General features: G+C 38.1%; 2 protein-coding genes across 6 annotated transcripts; both read left to right on the forward strand.

Annotated features, from left to right (window-relative positions):
• Positions 1 to 151: 151 nt before the first annotated feature.
• Positions 152 to 6,007, forward strand: zdhhc6 (zinc finger DHHC-type palmitoyltransferase 6). 5 transcript variants are annotated; one of them, XM_044337300.1, is made up of 12 exons: positions 161 to 237; positions 368 to 404; positions 1,487 to 2,032; positions 2,233 to 2,324; positions 2,753 to 2,912; positions 3,091 to 3,249; positions 3,935 to 3,988; positions 4,223 to 4,390; positions 4,479 to 4,520; positions 4,927 to 5,075; positions 5,207 to 5,253; positions 5,343 to 6,007. In XM_044337300.1, the coding sequence occupies exons 3-12, from the start codon at positions 1,766 to 1,768 to the stop codon at positions 5,441 to 5,443; spliced, it is 1,239 nt and encodes a 412-aa protein (XP_044193235.1). In that variant the 5' UTR covers positions 161 to 237; positions 368 to 404; positions 1,487 to 1,765; the 3' UTR covers positions 5,444 to 6,007. The 5 variants fall into 5 exon arrangements, with proteins under 5 accessions (XP_044193234.1, XP_044193235.1, XP_044193233.1 ...); XM_044337299.1 differs by lacking the exon at positions 368 to 404 and having other exon boundaries at positions 152 to 237; XM_044337298.1 differs by lacking the exon at positions 161 to 237 and having other exon boundaries at positions 244 to 404.
• A 2,901-nt stretch (positions 6,008 to 8,908) lies between these two features.
• On the forward strand, positions 8,909 to 17,648 carry coasy (CoA synthase). Its single transcript, XM_044337735.1, has 10 exons — positions 8,909 to 9,067; positions 10,649 to 11,405; positions 11,703 to 11,917; positions 12,499 to 12,630; positions 13,699 to 13,888; positions 14,706 to 14,770; positions 14,873 to 14,957; positions 15,404 to 15,501; positions 16,031 to 16,177; positions 16,274 to 17,648. The coding sequence occupies exons 2-10, from the start codon at positions 10,721 to 10,723 to the stop codon at positions 16,331 to 16,333; spliced, it is 1,677 nt and encodes a 558-aa protein (XP_044193670.1). The 5' UTR covers positions 8,909 to 9,067; positions 10,649 to 10,720; the 3' UTR covers positions 16,334 to 17,648.
• The last annotated feature ends 295 nt before the right edge of the window (positions 17,649 to 17,943 follow it).

Consider the following 17,943-nt stretch of genomic DNA (forward strand, 5'->3'; position numbering starts at 1 on the left):
TTTTCTTTTCCCGACACTGAAAATGGTTTAGCAAGTGGATAGAAAATATCAGTCACATTTTTTTTGCCAAACTTGAACACATAAATTATTTTTGCAAGCTCATTGGTGGTTGAGTAACAACTCGTTCAGATTAAAGGGGGCAAGGGAGGTAATACTGTCTGAGATCATCATGAGAAAGGTTCCTGTCTTTCTACACAAGAAATTGAGAGAAAGAAAAAAAAACAAGGAAGTGAGCAGGTTGGTAATTTAAAGTGACAGCTTTTTTCTTCCTTCACAAAAACCTCGGATATACATGTATCAACAAGCATTTGTTGCATTTTTAAGATGCTTTATTAACCGTGTTTCCTTTCTTTTGCACTAACGTTAGTCCAGCCCGAAACGTATCTTGTCAAGCTGGCTAACAGGTGAGCTAACTAGCTAGCTTCTGTAGCCTCAGTGCTAAATCGTATAAAGATTGTTTTAGCAGAGGATATAAGCACGTATCTAGTATTAATCTTTTAGCAGTGTAGTCGCACTTTTATGTGAATACGATTGACACTGCTTACGCTTGCATATAATTATACTCTGTGTTTTTTTTTCTTGATGCGAATTAGCTAGCTTTTGTATCAGAAGCTAATTAGTTGGGTCGCTATTGAAGAAAAGCGAAATCTGTGAGTGACATCTTATACTGTCCACATTGATGTGTTACATGTTAATCACGTTTAATCTGCTTGCTTCGAAGCCACTTAGCTAATTGTTTAAGTAAGTTACCAACTATTACTTAAAGTTTATAATCTCCTGTGTTGCAAAATGAGAGAAAGGTGAGAAAATATAGCCTATTATATGCTGAAATTATATCCACCCAATTTCTGTGAGTGAGCATACAGTAAACAGAAGGAACAGCTCTCAGTATAATCTTAAATCCAGCCTCCGCAATGGCCGTTGAATTAACAGCTCTCTTTAAGGGTCGTTGTATAAGATTGCATTAGTTTTAGCCAAGTGCACCGAATAAAGTGGCAATTGAGTGTACAAGCACTGAATTAGGTCCTGTTTTCTTTCTTTATTGAGTCAGAGCTGTAATTTGTCCTTTGTCATGTGCTTGTTTGTTCGTTTGTTTGTTTTTCTCTCATTCAGTTTTACTAAATGTTTAGTTTGATTTTCATTTTATTTATTTTATGCCTTTCAGTTGTGTGTGTGTGTGTGTTTTGTTCACTCAACAAAAGTGGTCACTAGATGGCAGTTATTGTATACAATATATTAGACTCACAGAAAGGGATCAGGTTCCACATTGTTTATCTTTAAACTGAAAAAAAGAAACCAGACATAACTACAGTAGTGTGACAGATGACATGGTTAGCATTTGCGCATCCTGGCAGTAACTACTTAAAAAATGAGAATGAGCATCACAAGACTTTTGGCACTGTCAGCATTTCACATTTATACTTTTGTGTTATGAAATGTATCATTGCTGGTTCTGATTTTTTCAGTTTTCTGTCTCCTCTCTTAGATGGGGGATTTGAGTCTGTCACAAGGATAGTGTGCTCCCCAGAGTGGCCGGAGAGGATGCTGCTCTTTGCCAAGGCAAGGAACAATGGGACACAGAGAGCCCCAGTGACTCAAGACCAGGCCAGTCGCTGGATAGTCAGAAGAAGAGAGAAAATATGTGCATCGTCTGCACCGCTGACTTTTCAAGATAGCAGTGGCATATAGTAACACATTGAAGCTTAGTCAATACATTTCAGGAACTCAACCGCCAAAATATTGATACTGACCTTGTGAGGAAAAAATGAACTTCCTGTCAACCTTTGTGACATTTGAGAACCTCCATGAGGTTCGACGATTGTGCCACTGGGGTCCAGTCATCGCCCTGTCTGTCATTGCTATATGCTCCACCATGGCAATTCTGGACTCTATTATTTGGTACTGGCCGCTAGACACTACAGGAGGCAGCATTAACTTCCTCATGCTCATCAACTGGACTGTCCTCATCCTCTACAACTACTTTAATGCAATGTTTGTTGGACCTGGCTACATCCCTCTTGGCTGGAAACCAGTAAGGATCCTCAATCAGATATAGGCTTGTGACATTTGTCATTTTTGTTGTGTGTTGTAGACAGTGTAAAGAACAATATAAAAGAACTGTGTCTGCATATTTCCCACAGAACAGTATAATGTAAAGGGAAACCTTTTATCATATCATCATAGGAAAAATGTTACATCAGACGTTTAACTTATTTGTTTATCCCCAAACAGGAGAATCAACATGACACCCAGTACCTACAGTACTGCAGAGTGTGCCAAGGGTACAAGGCGCCCAGATCCCATCACTGTCGCAAGTGTAACAGGTAGCTACATTTAAGAGCATGTTTTCTGTCACGGATGGACTGGTGACCTAAAAAAAAATAAAGCTTAAGGGCTGTAAAGATAATGTTAAAAAAAAAAAGAAAAGAAAATGCCTCAGAGGCCACTCAGCTAAACTAGAGCTGGCTCAGTGCTTTGTAATGCCTGGAGTGCACATAACCTCCACTCATGCAATGTGGCTTATGAAGTGCACGTTGAAATTCTCCTCGGCACTGCACATCGTAGTGCACAAGAAAACGCAAACACACAGGGCCCTAATAAGCCTGTTCAGATAAACTATGCCTGTGATGTTAATCTATTTTAGACACTCAAATTATCTGTGTTCTTATTTTGAAATGTCACTGTATGTCCTCCCAAACAACCAGTCAATGCCCCCCAGCACTCCTCCTCTCCTCTGCCTCCCATCCCCCAGGTGTGTGATGAAGATGGACCACCACTGCCCCTGGATCAACAACTGCTGCGGTCACCAGAACCACGCGTACTTCACCAGCTTCCTGCTGTTGGCTCCTCTGGGCTGCTCACACGCCGCCATCATCTTCATCATGACCATGTACACTCAGCTTTATGAAAGGGTCAGTAGTCTCCTTACCTCGCTTTACCTCAAGTAAGGTTGATGGCGTCTTTTGTGTGTAGTGCGTGTAGATGGCCTATTACCACCACAGTTTTTCTTTAGGCAGAGTTTCATCTTTCAGTTTATCAGATGACACTTAAGTTACTATAGTCAAGCTGTCTTCTTTTTTATCACTGCAGATCTCATTTGGCTGGAGCACTGTGAAGATCGACATGAGTGCTGTGCGTCAATTCCAGCCCCTCATGCCTTTCAGTGTACCCGCCTTTGCTGCCACACTCTTCGCCTTAGGCTTGGCACTGGGCACCACGATTGCCGTTGGCATGCTTTTCTTCATACAGGTAAGTTTGCTTGGTTTTTTCACAAGGTGTGCATCGGGTGTCATACTTTTACGCAAGTTGTTGGCTACAGAATCTTATGTTTAAGCATTTGAGCGTAAGTCTTGCCAAGCCAGACTACATCTTATAAGCTCAGTTTTCACTAGAAAACAAAAGTAGTAGGAAGACATGTGGTGAAAATCTGACCAGTCAGCAGATTATGGGAGGGACTTATTCAATGATGTGACTTGCTGCCTTTCAAAACTGCCATACCTCATTATCAAATATTTAAACTAGGTTTATGAGATGTGAAAGGTTTATCCCGATTCATTTAGATTTACGTACATACATGTCACAAAGAAATTGTAAACACAGTACAGACGTGAAATTAAATTAGTAAAGGTGCAGAACATAGCACAAAAGACAAACAAAAAAAGCGATGCCACATATATGTCAGCAAATCAGATTCACAAAATAAAAATTCACAAACTGAAATGCCAGCTGTCTCAAAAAATACTTGCTGACTTTGACCAGGCCACAAAGAGTGAAGCAAAAGTTATGAGCTGGCTTTGCAAGACAATTTGAATATCTTAAATTCCAATAAACATTCTCTGTGTATATTCTGGAGAAAACAATGAAGTGATAATAATGTTATTTACGAAAAACATAAAAAGTTTTTTCTGATAATAAAACATTTTGTTCTTCTCAGATGAAAGTCATCCTTCGAAACAAGACCTCGATCGAGTCCTGGATCGAGGAAAAGGTGAGAATGACTTTCACCCACTTGACCTTTTATATATTTTGTGATGGTTAGTCTAATTAAACATGGATGATTTTTTTTTTGTTACATTTAAGTGTAAATGTTCTTAGATCAAAATTTTATCACCAATATGCACAACTTCCCTTGTCATTTGTCAGCACAATATATGTTAAATTAGTCCATCCAATTCACTCGATCCCATGAAGATAAACTACTATTCCATTTCTTTTCCAATAGGCCAAAGACAGAATACAGCACTACCAAACAGGGGAGGAGTTCGTCTTCCCCTATGACCTCGGCAGCCGCTGGCTCAACCTCAAGCAAGTTTTCACATGGTCAGGGACGCCCAAGGGTGATGGCATTGAGTGGCCAGTCCATCCCAAGTGTCACCAGTACACCTTAACTGTAAGTTCAGTTTGTTTGAGTGAGATAAAAGTCAGATATGTTTGTCCAACAAATAGTGCATATAATTATGTTTTTCTTATTTAAACAGATTGAGCAACTGAAGCAGAAGGCTGATAAACGAGTGAGAAGTGTAAGTACCTGCCAAAATTGAATAGATTGTATTTACCAAAGAATATTCTAAAAACATGATTGTAATATTATATGTTCTGTATTTATGGTCATTTATGTTTCTACTGGATTTTTTATATCAAATTAGAATAATGATCATTTGTAATTAGTATTTTTTTAAAGGGCTGATAATAATGTTTTGTATATATGGTATCCATGGTGATTTATCAGTCACACAACCAATGAATTATATATAAGAAAACTGGCTCATACCTCTTTTCCACTCAGTCACCACCCTTCTGAAGGCCCTGATGATGATAATAACAAACCTTTGGTGAATATGGTGTGCAGGAGAGGAGTTGTCCAACATGTTCAAATTGTGATGGCAGTGCAGTAGAATAACCAGATATCTTCTATGGCTCGGCCAGCAGGTCCAGTATCGGGCAGTGGAGGACTATAACGGAGCTTGCTGCCCTCTCAGCAAGGGTCTCCAAACCTTTTTCAGAACCCCCTGCACCGAGGAACCCAGGATCCCCCTCAGCAAGGGAGATACCATCCTGGCCACCCGTGGCACCAAGTGAGTTGTCTTGGAGCTTGGTTGGTTATGTTTCTAATGAGGGATTTGGTGGGAATCGATGAGGAATGAGCTAAATTGTGTTATTTTTATGACTAAAAGCTTCTAAACATTGGGGTTTTTTTCTCTTTTAGATGGTGGATGTATGGAGACAAAGTTTTGATCGAGGAGCAAATGAGAGGTAAAAATGAAAATGACAGGAAATACAGATGCTTTTGTGTGGTTTGAACCAAATGTGTAACAGTGTCCTTTCTCTGTTCTGGCTTTTAGCGGGAGAGCGCATAAGGGGATGGTTTCCAAGGCGATGTGTGGAGAAGTGCCATTATGACACAGCTGCCAGTGATAGCACCAGCGATAAGAAAGTAAATTAATGTATTTTCAACAGGCTTTATGTAGAGCAGGGGAGTAAAACTGAACAAAAGGTGTCTGTACATGTTCGTAAACGCACATACACTAAAGATGTCATGCCTGATGCTGCAGGCTCACTATCAAGAATTTCATTCTTTGATTAAAATTTCTCACGCATTTCAATTTTTTAAGGCAACATAGGTCATTAAATCTCACTAAGCACTTTGCTGTCAAACCATATTACAGTCCTCACCTCATCGTTCATGAGAAGGACTGGTCCCATAGGTTCAGTTTGACCCCTCTGACCAAAAGTGAAACCCAGCAAGAGTCTTAATTTTCAAGAATGGCCACCAGGCTTTTGTGTGACTTCATTGTGACTACATGACTTTTTACTTGAATCCGTTGTTTTTACTTGTGTTGATGTCCTTTTTTGCTAATTATGCAATGCCTCTGCCCAGCTAACCCCAGGGCTTCGTCATGCAACTCTTTCTACAGTACGGAGATAACAGTTAATTTCTTTTTATTATTTTTGTAAAAACAAATTGTTGGCCTCAAAGTATAAATGGAAAATTAAAAAAAATCTTCTGCAAGAATTGTTCGCCTCTTTGTGATTCCTATGAGTCATCGTGGTTCAATACACATTTATTACTTGAATGACTTGGGTGCAGTATAAAATAGTTTTTCAGCATTTGTTTAATTGTCAGTGTTACATGCAGGTTCTGGACTGTAATGATTGGATTTATATTAAAGAAATGGTATGTTTGAACTTCCTGGAAAACTGCTGCCATTTTTGAAAACAGCGCATCTTTATCGGCGACATCATGCTGCACTAGCAGGATGTATCTAAATTTCCGACATCACAAGCTTTTCAACAGTCTCACCTTTCTGCTCACCTTATCAAATCAAACAGCCTGTTTCAACATGAAATACTTTACATCAAGGAACTAATGATTAATAGGAGCTTTAAGATAGCTGGTGTTAGTGGAAAAAGAAACGATAATCCCTTTTAATTATGGATGAGATACAATACTGGCACCTGTCTGATTGTGCTTCAGAACTTTTTGGATTTGCCCCCATTTTACATTTATTTCCTAATATTTTGGATGCAGGACTTTTAGTTGTAACAGAGTATGTTTACACTGTGGTATTGCTAATTTTATGTAAGTAAATTATCTGAATATTTTATCCACCACTTTTCACAGTCTCAACATACCAGAATGATGAAGGTGTAAGTCATCACATGAGAGGGACATGTCAATAAAGCACATTTTGTATTGAAAAGAAGTTAAATCAGGCAAATAAATGAAAACACGTGTGGGTTTTTAAAACACCTTTTTAATCAGCTCTTTTTATGCTTCCACGCTGGCGACAGCTGTGGCCGGTGGCATTATGTTTTTGGGTTGTCTGTCCGTACGTATGTCCCATTCTCGTGAACACGATATCTCAGGAATGCCTGGAGAGAATTTCTTCAAATTTCAAACATCCACTTGGACTCAAAGATGAACTGATTAGAATTTGGTGGTCAAAGGTCAAGGTCACTGTGACCTCACAAAACACGTTTTTGGCCATAACTCAAGAATTCATACACTAATTATGACAAAGTTTCACACAAATGTCTAAGAGGATGATATGATGAAGTGATGTCATTTTATATCCCAAAGGTCAAAGGTCACCTTCACTGTGACAGCATAATGTTCTGCAAAAACACTTTTCTGACCATTATTCAACACCATAACTCAGGAACAGAAGGGGAGATTGTGATTATATTTCAACCTTCATGTCTGTCCTTGACTGTTGAGATAATCTGTATTGTCATGCTGCCCCATCTACTCTTCAGCAGTTAAACCCTGTGTATCATAGTGAATTACGCCTTATCACAAATGACTAATTTCATACTCATCATTGTTCTCTGTATCACAAGGTTGGTTGGACTTCCTAACAGACAAGAAGAAATAACCATCTAATGTTATTCATCTATAAAGCTCTACTGTTAAAGCTTCCAAACTTCCTCACATCTCTTTATTATCTGATGTTTTTTATGATTCTCGTAACTGTTTTTATTAATGTCCTGTTTATTGTGTTGTTGTGTTTTGTCTGTTTGCTGATTGTGTTCTTGTCTTATAAATGTTTCTTGTTCTTGGGTCTCTCTATCTCTTGGAAAAGAGATCTTAATCTCAATGAGACTGCCTGAATAAATAGAGATTAAATAAAATTTAAAAAATTTAGTCAGATACTGAATTGGTGACACTAATCTTGGGTGCCCACCTTCAAACTGTGGTAACTGTGTAGATCTTCTGTGTTGCCGGGTTGAAGATGCATGTGAAGTATCCACATTTTAGAATTTGTAACTTCTTTGCAGCAGCATCCATATGTGAAGCATGGTCTACTGTCATGACAACAACTTTATGCTCTATCTGAATCAGCTTTATTGGCCAAGCATGTGAACACATACAAGGAAAATACACTTAATTTCATTTCTTCAAAGTCTTCAATACAAATATTATATCAGTCTGGACAATCATGCATGTAAACTGCAACTTGACTGGTTGGCATACAAGTGCAAGGCGGTATTTCTAGTTACTTGTATATTTTCATTTACTTTATTGTTGTTTCTTATTGTGTTATACTGTATCTGCCTGTAGTCTGTAACTTTTTTCTTTGTTTTTTTCTGTTGTTGTTATTTTTACCTTCTCTTGTAGGCCTCTACAAAGGTATCCCCTCATTTTATTTTATTGTATAGTTCTTCTTGCACTGTTATTTGTACATTCTAATTTAAACCTTCAATTTTAAATTCTGGTTTAAATTAAATTAAATGCTTCTTTTGTATTTCATGCAATTGTATTTCTTGTGGTCAGAATAGTTTATTTATTGACAGTTTTGACTGTGTCTCTCTCCTATATTGATCTATCATCTGATAAGTGTGCAACAGTAAGAGATGTAGGGAATATTTAGCAGAATATAGACCAGTCTCTCCAGGATTTCAAGTTTTGCCAAAAAATGCTTGATTTTGCAGCAGCTTTTCTCAAAAATTGTGACACAATTTGCAATGTTTTAGGCGCGTGATTAAAAAAAAACTACCAATGAAGAGTCGTATGTAACTGCCTTCAACAAAAAAGCGTACTGCATATAACAGAAATATATTTCAGTGCTAATTTGTAAAAAAAGAAAAAAAAAGAAAAGAAAAAAGAAAATACTGTACTTGAGTGCCACTTATAAGCCTTTATTAAATAAACCTCTACATTAGCACTTAATAAAATCAGTCAATAGTTCCATTAAAATAAACTCATTAACATAAAAATATATTTTTATGTTATGTTATGTTATGTTATGTTATGTTATGTTATGTTATGTTATGTTATGCAGATATTGCGGAGATTTCTTGAATTTCCTGACTCCAGGGCGCTACAGAACTACGTCTCCCATGTTTTACTGCGGTTTTCTCAACCAATCAGTTTGCACGTCAACTGTCACGTGATAGTTTGCCTACTTTATGTGTGAGTGACTTCCACTTAGCAATTTGGACTGGTGTGGACTGGATAAGACAGTTCCCAATAAAGATTATCTCTGCAGTAGATATGCGGACAGGTTTATTACTGTACTTCGCGCTTCATCTCTTCTTCACATCGCTTTAAATTTGCTCAACACAGGTAAGTGAAGCTCATGCTAAATTGTCAATTCAGGACGATTTACAACTGCACTTCACTTGGGCCGCACCATATGTCATTTTTATAACTAAATACATACTTCTTCGTTATTATAGGATCATAAATAACATCATCATTGCTACTTCATATGCCTAGGTGGTCATTTTAATCCCGCAAGATTACTTTCAAACGGTTTTTGTTGCTGTTTCTTAACGGCTATGTGATTGTTGTCCTACACCCAGCTAGCTGGCTACGACTTTGAGTCCACATATAAGTTCTTTACAGCTCTAAATGTCATGACTTTGCTTCATATTTTACTGCAGACATCGTGTGGGGAGTCGTACTGTTGCCCTCTTGGTCAGCAGCTTGCTAGCAAGGAGTCACAGTGGCTAAACATTGAACAACTTTAAGCTCAAGACCCTCTTTATGTTGTATATTCATGCTCAAAAGCATCTGTTAATTGATTGGGCAATGGCTGAAAAAGCGACCTATGGTATGGTCAGGTTTAGAGTCTGTCCAGTCAGGTTGTTTGTGGGCGGGACGAGGAATAATATGACAGCCACAATCAAAAACACTTGACTTCATCTTGTGACCTTACAGCTGAATTTTAGGACCTTTTTTCTTTTACCCCTCCTCCTGAGGAGTTGCACTTTTTTGTGTCACATTGGATTCATGAGTGGCAGCATGTGCAATTGCAAAAGAATTGCTTCAATGTTAACAATGTTTGAATGTCACAGTGTTGCATTGTTACAATGTAATGAATGTGTTGCAACATCACCAAGAAGTTAAGTTTTTAAATAAGAAACCCAGTGTCAAAGATTATTATAACACACCTGGTAGACTAAAGAAAAAGGGCTCTCATACATACTGCAAGAAGCTGATAGTATTATCTCTACTGAAGATACTCTTTGAGTGTGCCCTAATTTAGACGGTGTCGCTTATAATTAACTACAGTAACAACATGTAGCATATTAACAGTCCTGTCAGTAAACTAAACCAGTGATGCAACATTGGTAAATGTGACTAAAGTGTGAAATTGCTTATGTAATATTCTTAGAAAATTTGTGGTGATGATAGAAGATAATTTATGATTAAATACCAGCAAAATAAAATATTTCCAGTGTTATAATACATATTTAGCCAAGCTCAGTACAGTCAAAATTGATAATTTAGTTGTAACAAAGGTTTCTATTCCTCTGTTCATGCGTAAATTTGAATTCTTTGGAGCGTGGTAGCTTTTAACATGAATCACTGGAAGCAATGGAGTTTTCTTTTCAGCTTTCTTTGGCAATCTTTTTTTCTCATCCTTTTTAAATATAGTAGTTATCAAGCTAGTTGTAAAGATAAAGTTTTTCCTCTATATTGTTTTAGTAATGGAACACAATCACAACAACAAGGAAATTACCACCACTGCTAGAACAAAATAGATAGTTGAAATTAGTATGACAGTTTAGTTTTAATATCATCTATAACTATATTTTATCTCTATATTGTCAGCAGCCATTTTTATTCAGAAAGAAATTGTTTTCACTGAGCTTAGCCGATACTCTTTTGACTCTTTCCTTCTCTTTTGACCCCCTCCAGTGTTCACCCACCCCCTAACAGTGACTCCTCAGATACTGTGACGACTGCAACGCCTTCTGTTAAGCCAGGAACATGTCCATGTTCAGCACGGGCATCCTTGTGCTGACGTCTCCTCTCCACACACTCCCCCTGCGTATTGCTCCGGTCCTCAGCTCAGCTGCCCAGCTTGTAGAGCGCACACTGTACGTCCACCTCCACCCTGGGTTGAACCTGGGAGGTGGGAACCAGCCTCGTCCAGTTTTCATTCCACCAGTAGTGGACCTATCTACCCTCATTACCCGCCTTTACAGCAATGCAGCTGACGTATGCGGGCACCTGGATGTTCGCGTTTTGCTGACTAATGTTCGCGCTCATTCGGCGACATGCAGCGGGACCACAATTCCAAGCTGCCCCTTCCCCACACCGCAGTCTCTGTCTCACTCCCCGGAGGTGGTGCTAACAGACTTTCCTCTGCAGGACCCAGGTCAGTCCCATCAGGTTACACAGTGTCTGCAGAGCTACACCGGCCACTGCTACGTCTGCAGCCCCAGTCTGCCCTCAGTGCTGCTTCACCCACAGCTAATGAAGCTGCAGGAGAAAGAGGAAGGGCTGAAGGAGCCTGAAGAAAAGTCAGAACCCTTGGAGACCTACAATGATGTGGTGGTAGGGGGGACATTTGACCGGCTCCATGGGGCCCATAAGACGTTGCTCAATATATCATGCCTGCTAGCCAATAGAAGGTTCCTTATCGGTGTGTGTGACCAAGCAATGCTGAAAAGTGAGTAGTTCTAAGTGAGTGGTCATTTTTCCTTTTCCTCTCCTGGATTTCTTTACTTCTTTTCTTTTTATACTTGTTCCTCTTATTCTGTCCTTCCTGACTCAATTTTACTGTGATACACCTCCAATACACACATTGAATACGTATAGTGGTACATACAAGTTATGTGGTGGTTTTCATTTTTAGGTGTGTGCATTCTCATGCTGTTTCTGAGGTTTATGTCTCACATTTATGAGGATATGTGAAAACAACAAGTGGCAGCCAGTAGCCCTGACGTCCTCTTCTTTTCCACCGCAGAAAAGGTGCTTAAGGAGCTCATCGAGCCCTACTCTGTCCGGGTCCAGAGGCTGCAGGAGTTCCTGCAAGACGTCAAGCCCTCTCTGCAGGTGGAGATCGTGCCTCTTGATGACCCCTATGGAGTGTCTGTGGTTGACCCCCTGTTGCAGTGCATTGTGGTTAGCGAGGAGACCAGGAAGGGAGGCGAGGCTGTCAACAAGAAACGTGCTGAGAATGTAAGTTAGTAAGGAAGTAAGTTTGGAAATTTGCAATATGTGTAACACAGGCTTTTGATTATTTTATTCTAGCGCTTCTATTAATCACAAATACAAGAGTTAGTATTTTTTATTATAAAAACATACAAAGTCCATATTCAGGGTTTTCTGGGGCAGAATTCTTGACCAACACATCAACTTATATGTCCCAGATGGCCTTTTAACATATGCTTACACTGTATGTCAATATCATATAGCCCTCATGCAGTTTTTTCTCCATGTGGTCATTTTTTATGTAAATTTGTTTATCTTTTCATATGTCAGGAGATGCAGTATCTACTGTTGCTTTCTACACAGCACATTTTATTGCTTAACTACTCTTAACACATTTCTCATGTTTGGTTCTATTCTGAGAGTCACTGAGCTTTACTTTTTTGGGATTGCAGGTAGTTCATTGCTCTCAAATGCAAATAGAACACAGTTCTAGTACACATTTGATCTTGGGTCAGCAGAGGTATATGTTCACCAGATGTAGATGACATCAGCCTGGGTGCTCATACTCAAATTGTATGTATTATTTTATGTCCTTCTTCCTTAACCAGGGCCTTCCAGCTCTTGTTCTTCATGAAATCCAGTTGCTTAAGGATGCCCACCACACTGAGACAGAGGAGGAGAAGATCAGCTCCTCTAGTCTTCGCTCTCGTCTGCTGGGCACCCTCCTTACCCCGCCTAAAGTAGGTCCTGGAGCCACTTAACACAGTATAAAATGTTTGCATTTTGATAGCTCTCATAACACAATAAGGAAATAATACTTTTTAACAAAAAATTGTTTATTTGATAGGGACTGAACACATTAATCAACATCAGTATAGAATACAAGATGTAAACATGCCGGAGTTAGCAAAAAATGCTAATTTACATCGTAGTTCCTAGGCAGGTAACAAAAACAAAACAGTTTAAATAACAACATGCAAATACGAATATACAAATACACAGCATAAAAGGACGAAATACATTGTACACATATGCAAATGACCAGTCAGAAATATAGTCTGATACTTGTTGTAATACCTGGATGTAATGTTTATTATGGTGCACATCAGAATATCATTTTTCTATGATTTTAGTCTTTAAACAAAGTGTATGCCTAATAAGAAAACACCTAATACAAACTTATTTGATTTTATGATAAAAAAAAAAAAGAAATTATGACTTAACAAAGATCAGCATCAGTCAAAGTCGAGGTCATTCCTGTTTAATGAAATTGGTTTTCAAATGTTAAAGAAGAAGCACTGCACAGCCTCCAGTCATATAAAATTAATTGTCAAATACAGAAATGCTCTAAAGTACATTTGATTTTTAATCACTTTCTGGGGAAAAACTTTTCACTCTTTCTGCTGTTTTCTCACACCTTTAGTTTTTTCATACAATTTGGAAACTTTGTTTAACTGTTCTAATAGGAGCATAATGTCACAGGTGCAAAATAGCGGCTTTTCTTTCCAGCATATGTCAAACTTTTTTTAAGTGTTAAGCAACATAACACCTTCTTCATGAAAAGAGTTCAAATTACAGAGTTTTGTGTCTTGGGAATGAACAGAGCAGTTCACTAAGCAGGCAGATTTTAGCAAGTGCAAATGAATTGTTTTGCCCTGTCATCACCTCAATGCATTGTTTCTTAAAGCTGTCTGGTTGAGTGTTGTGTTGTTAATTGCTATGCTTCAATGTGACATTGCCAAAAGAATTTCATCTTTTTTTTTTCTCTCCATATCCTGCACCTTCGTGTCTCCTGTTTCTCCCTCTAGGACACATCTCATCTCCCTCCACTTCCATATGTGATTGGTCTGACCGGAGGCAGCGGCAGTGGAAAAAGCTCCATTGCCAGGCAGCTGGAGGCCTTGGGTGCAGTTCGAATTGATTGTGACAAGCTGGGCCATGAGGTGTACCAGCCAGGCACAGCAGCCTATCACAGAGTGCTGGAAGCATTTGGGTCAGGTAATGAAACACTTGTGGTTAGAGATGTGCCATCCATATCCTTGTGATATCTCACTCGTAATCTGTCTGCTTTTGATTGAATGTAGGATGATGATGCACCTTTGCACTTTTTTTCCAGCATTTAAACACTTCACTGATTGACATAATGAGGGCACTGTGGTGACTAATGGTCAGTCGTGATGTCTCAGACGTCACTGATTTGATTTTGATAAAAGTTGACGAGATGACTTTTTGACTTGCCAAATGACAGATTAATGGAGCACTAAAGTATAGAGGTCACAATTTAACATTTCCAAAAATGGCATCTGTCCTACATCACTCATAAAACTAATCCATTCTGTCACTGTTGTGGGAACTCAAAAGTCCCATAATTTATTTTCCTCTAAACATTGTGATCAAAACTGTTTTATTTACTGAAATCTATTTTACAGACAGTTTCAGACTTGTGTTAGTGAATGCAACACAGCTAGATGTTTATATTATAAATAAATAAAGCTCAAACATGATTTCTGAGACACCAGTAGTGTCTTTGAAAGGCCGTGAGCACTCCATCTGAAGTCTGACAGATCAGATTTTGATGAAACAGTGACAGTTGCAACAGGTACATTTTGACTTTATTCTGGAGTTGAAAAGATTACACACCCTAACGGGCACACAGATTAATCCATCATCACATGACGTACTCTACTGTGTACAAGTATCAGGTAGCATCATTTTCAGTGAGATGTAAAAATAACTTGATTTTCATGTTTTCTTGTAAATGTCTAAAATCTTAAGCATCGCAGTGCAATGATGAGTTTGTTTTTGTCACTTTTAGATATTCTTAATGAGGATAAAACCATCAACAGACGTGCATTAGGAAGGAAAGTTTTTGGAAACCAGGTAATATGCCAAGTGGAAATAATGTTTCATTTTCATTGCAAATTATGTCAGACTACACCGCAGTGTATTGATAATTTACCAAAGATTATGTTTTTCATGCAGGAACGGTTAAAAACCCTTACAGACATTGTATGGCCGCAAATTGCACTTCTGGTGAAGAAGAGAATCAGCCAAGCCAGAGAGGAAGGTATTGAATGGACTTCGATTTATTAATCTCAGAATTGTAGGACTGTATATTGATAAACATGTCAATCTGATTTCCCTCCTGATTCTGTCTAGAAAGCACATTTCTCTCTTTTGGAGCATCAAACTTCCTCTTATATTTATATAAAAGGAACTTTAATTTTGCTTGTCTGAGCATTTATTTCACTTTTCAGTAATTTGTTGAGAAGTGATACATAGTTTATTTGAATATTTATTTCTTTAAATAATGGATTTTGACCTTTTATATGATTTGAGAAAACAGAATGACAATTAATCTTTTTAGATACATCTAAATAGTCTGCCCTTTTTCCATTTTCTGACTAATTTTCCTTTAGTCAGGCTTATAAATTAAACCTAATGACATATAACACAGAGCTCTGCCCTATCTTTGTTCTCCAGTGTTCATTTGATCCTTTGCTTTGTCTGCAGGTAAACAGGTTTGTGTGATGGATGCAGCAGTTCTTCTGGAGGCGGGATGGACAGACATGGTCCATGAAGTCTGGGTCACTGTCATCCCTGAGGAGGAGGTAATATGTTTGTACCTGCAGTCCTTAATGGGACAAACATGAAGTCAAGTTAGCTTGAGTGACTGTGAAAAGTGCTGTATGAAAACACTGAAAGCAACTGAAAGCTACAGAGTGCAGAAAAATGTTCAGTTTCCATTTGGAAGAAGTGGTAAAACCAGTGGTGAGGCAGTTTCTCAGTGCATTTGTGTGTTATGGATGTGGTAAAAGTCTACATTTTTAGAGAAGTTTCTCTATTCCACTGCATTTTTTCTTAAACTGGTCTGCAAAAGTGAAAGCCATATATTTCCAAAATATTCTGATGACATAAGTTTTGTATTTATAAAAATTTAACAACATTTTTGGTGGTTTAGAAGTGTGTAGATATCACCATGCATTGCTTTCTGCCATTATTTGTTTTTGGATAGTACCACTGGGGGGCGCCAGAGTCAGAAATTTAGAAATTCTTCACACAGTGGCTTTAAATAAATAAACACCAAAAGCACTGTTAACCCAACCCTCCTGCTTCCTCTTGTTTCTCCTCCCTTCTCAGGCGGTATTAAGGATAACAGAGCGAGATGGTGTGACCACAGAGGATGCCCTGCGGCGGCTGCAGAGCCAGTGGTCCAACGGCAAGCAGGTAGCGCTCGCCAACGTAGTGCTCAGCACGCTGTGGGAGCCAGAGGTCACTCGGAAACAGGTCAGACATACATCACCCTATCAGTATGGTGTCTACACATGTGCGTCATGTCCTTTAGCTCTTTAGTTTAATGTTTTGTTGTCTTTTCTATTAAAGGTACTAAGAGCTTGGAATCTTCTTCAGAAGAGAATCCAACAGAGACGAGAGGGACAGTAGGAAGTTGATCACATCAGATCAGCTGTGACCACTACATACAGAACAAGCATGTGTCAGGCCCAGCCACATGTGTGCATAAATGACTGATCCACATAAAGAAAACTCTGCCTTAGAAAGAAGTGAGAATGGTCTCTGTGCCATTGCAGCAAAACACCCAACAAGCTCCCTCACCTCTTTGACCAAGACTCAGTGCCTGATTGAATTTCCATGGGTTTTTAAATTCTAGTTTTATTTTACAAAGCTTAGTTGAAAGATGGATTGGTGAGGAAAAAGAATTTCATAAATGATCCCTAACAACAATATCATTTTGCAGTTTGCAAGCTGGAAATCTTGTTGGGGATTAATAAAGTGCTATCCTAAGAATTGTAGATCTGTTTTTACCCAAAGATGTTTTCATGAATGGCATGCCTTTAAAGGAAATGCCCAATATTCACCAATTGTAGATAATTCCAAAATACCAGCTAAGATCTGCTAATTCTAATCATTTAGGCACCTTGTCAACAGATGACACTTTACAAGTTCTGTCCTTTCTCCATGTCTCCTAAGTGTAATAATATGAATGTAGGTTAGACAAGCAATTAATAGTAAGGGAAAGGTGAGTTACCATATTGAAAGACTGTATGATTGCCATTGTTTAATCATAGAATTAAATTATGTGTTTATTTTTGTGGTTTCTGGGTTTGGAGAATATTTTTCACGAATTCACTGTCATTATCTAAAGGTTTTAAAACACAAGGAATTATAATTATAATATTATAATTAACCAGACAAAGTACACTAAATCGTAGAAATACGTGCAATAAATCAGTACACTGATTGAAAAAGGAAAATACTGGACAGACATATTGAATTAAAAACAGAGGGGTCATATGGATAGATTATGGAAAGTCTCATACTGTAGCAAGTCAGCGGCCAGTGGGCAAAGTAGATGGTTCTTTAAATAATATTTTTATATGTTAAATTTATGTATAAGTGAAAATAATTAAATTACAATCCAAGAAAATGCAATGGCCACCTTGTATTTTGCAAAAAACAGTTGTCAGATCAGCCCTCTCTTCAAATGTTCAGGTCTCTGAAAGTACCTGGAAAAACCAAGCGTGGAAGCTGAAGTCATTATGACGTGTTGAGCTCATGGTCAATTGTAATTGATGTTTACATAACAAGAATGAAATATTTTGCTTCTTACTTTTAGCCATACCTTTAATACTGAAAGGCTTGTCCAATGAAGTGTCATTTGGTCGTACAGTTTGTGATAGATTTCAAGTGTCTTTACCTTCTCAGTGGAATGCTATAATAAACTGGCAAAATGTTAAAATGAAATGTTTTCAACCCTTTGCTTTTTTGCTCATTTATTTAAGGCTTTGAGTTCAAGGAATGAATATGTTTTTATACAGATGTTATATGATGTATTGTACGTTCTTTTGTAAATTATACATAACAGTCTAAAGACATGTATGCCAGTCTTTGTGCAAAACGTGTATGAATAAGGAAAGTTATTTTAAAATCTGAAACCAAGTTCTGTAAAATTCAGCCTTTAATTTTTATTTACATTGAACAATATTTAAATGCGCAAAAATGTACAAATTTTCACATGGTGGTCTTGTGAGCAA

This window comes from Thunnus albacares, chromosome 20, assembly GCF_914725855.1.
Source record: "Thunnus albacares chromosome 20, fThuAlb1.1, whole genome shotgun sequence".
Classification (NCBI taxonomy): domain Eukaryota; kingdom Metazoa; phylum Chordata; class Actinopteri; order Scombriformes; family Scombridae; genus Thunnus; species Thunnus albacares.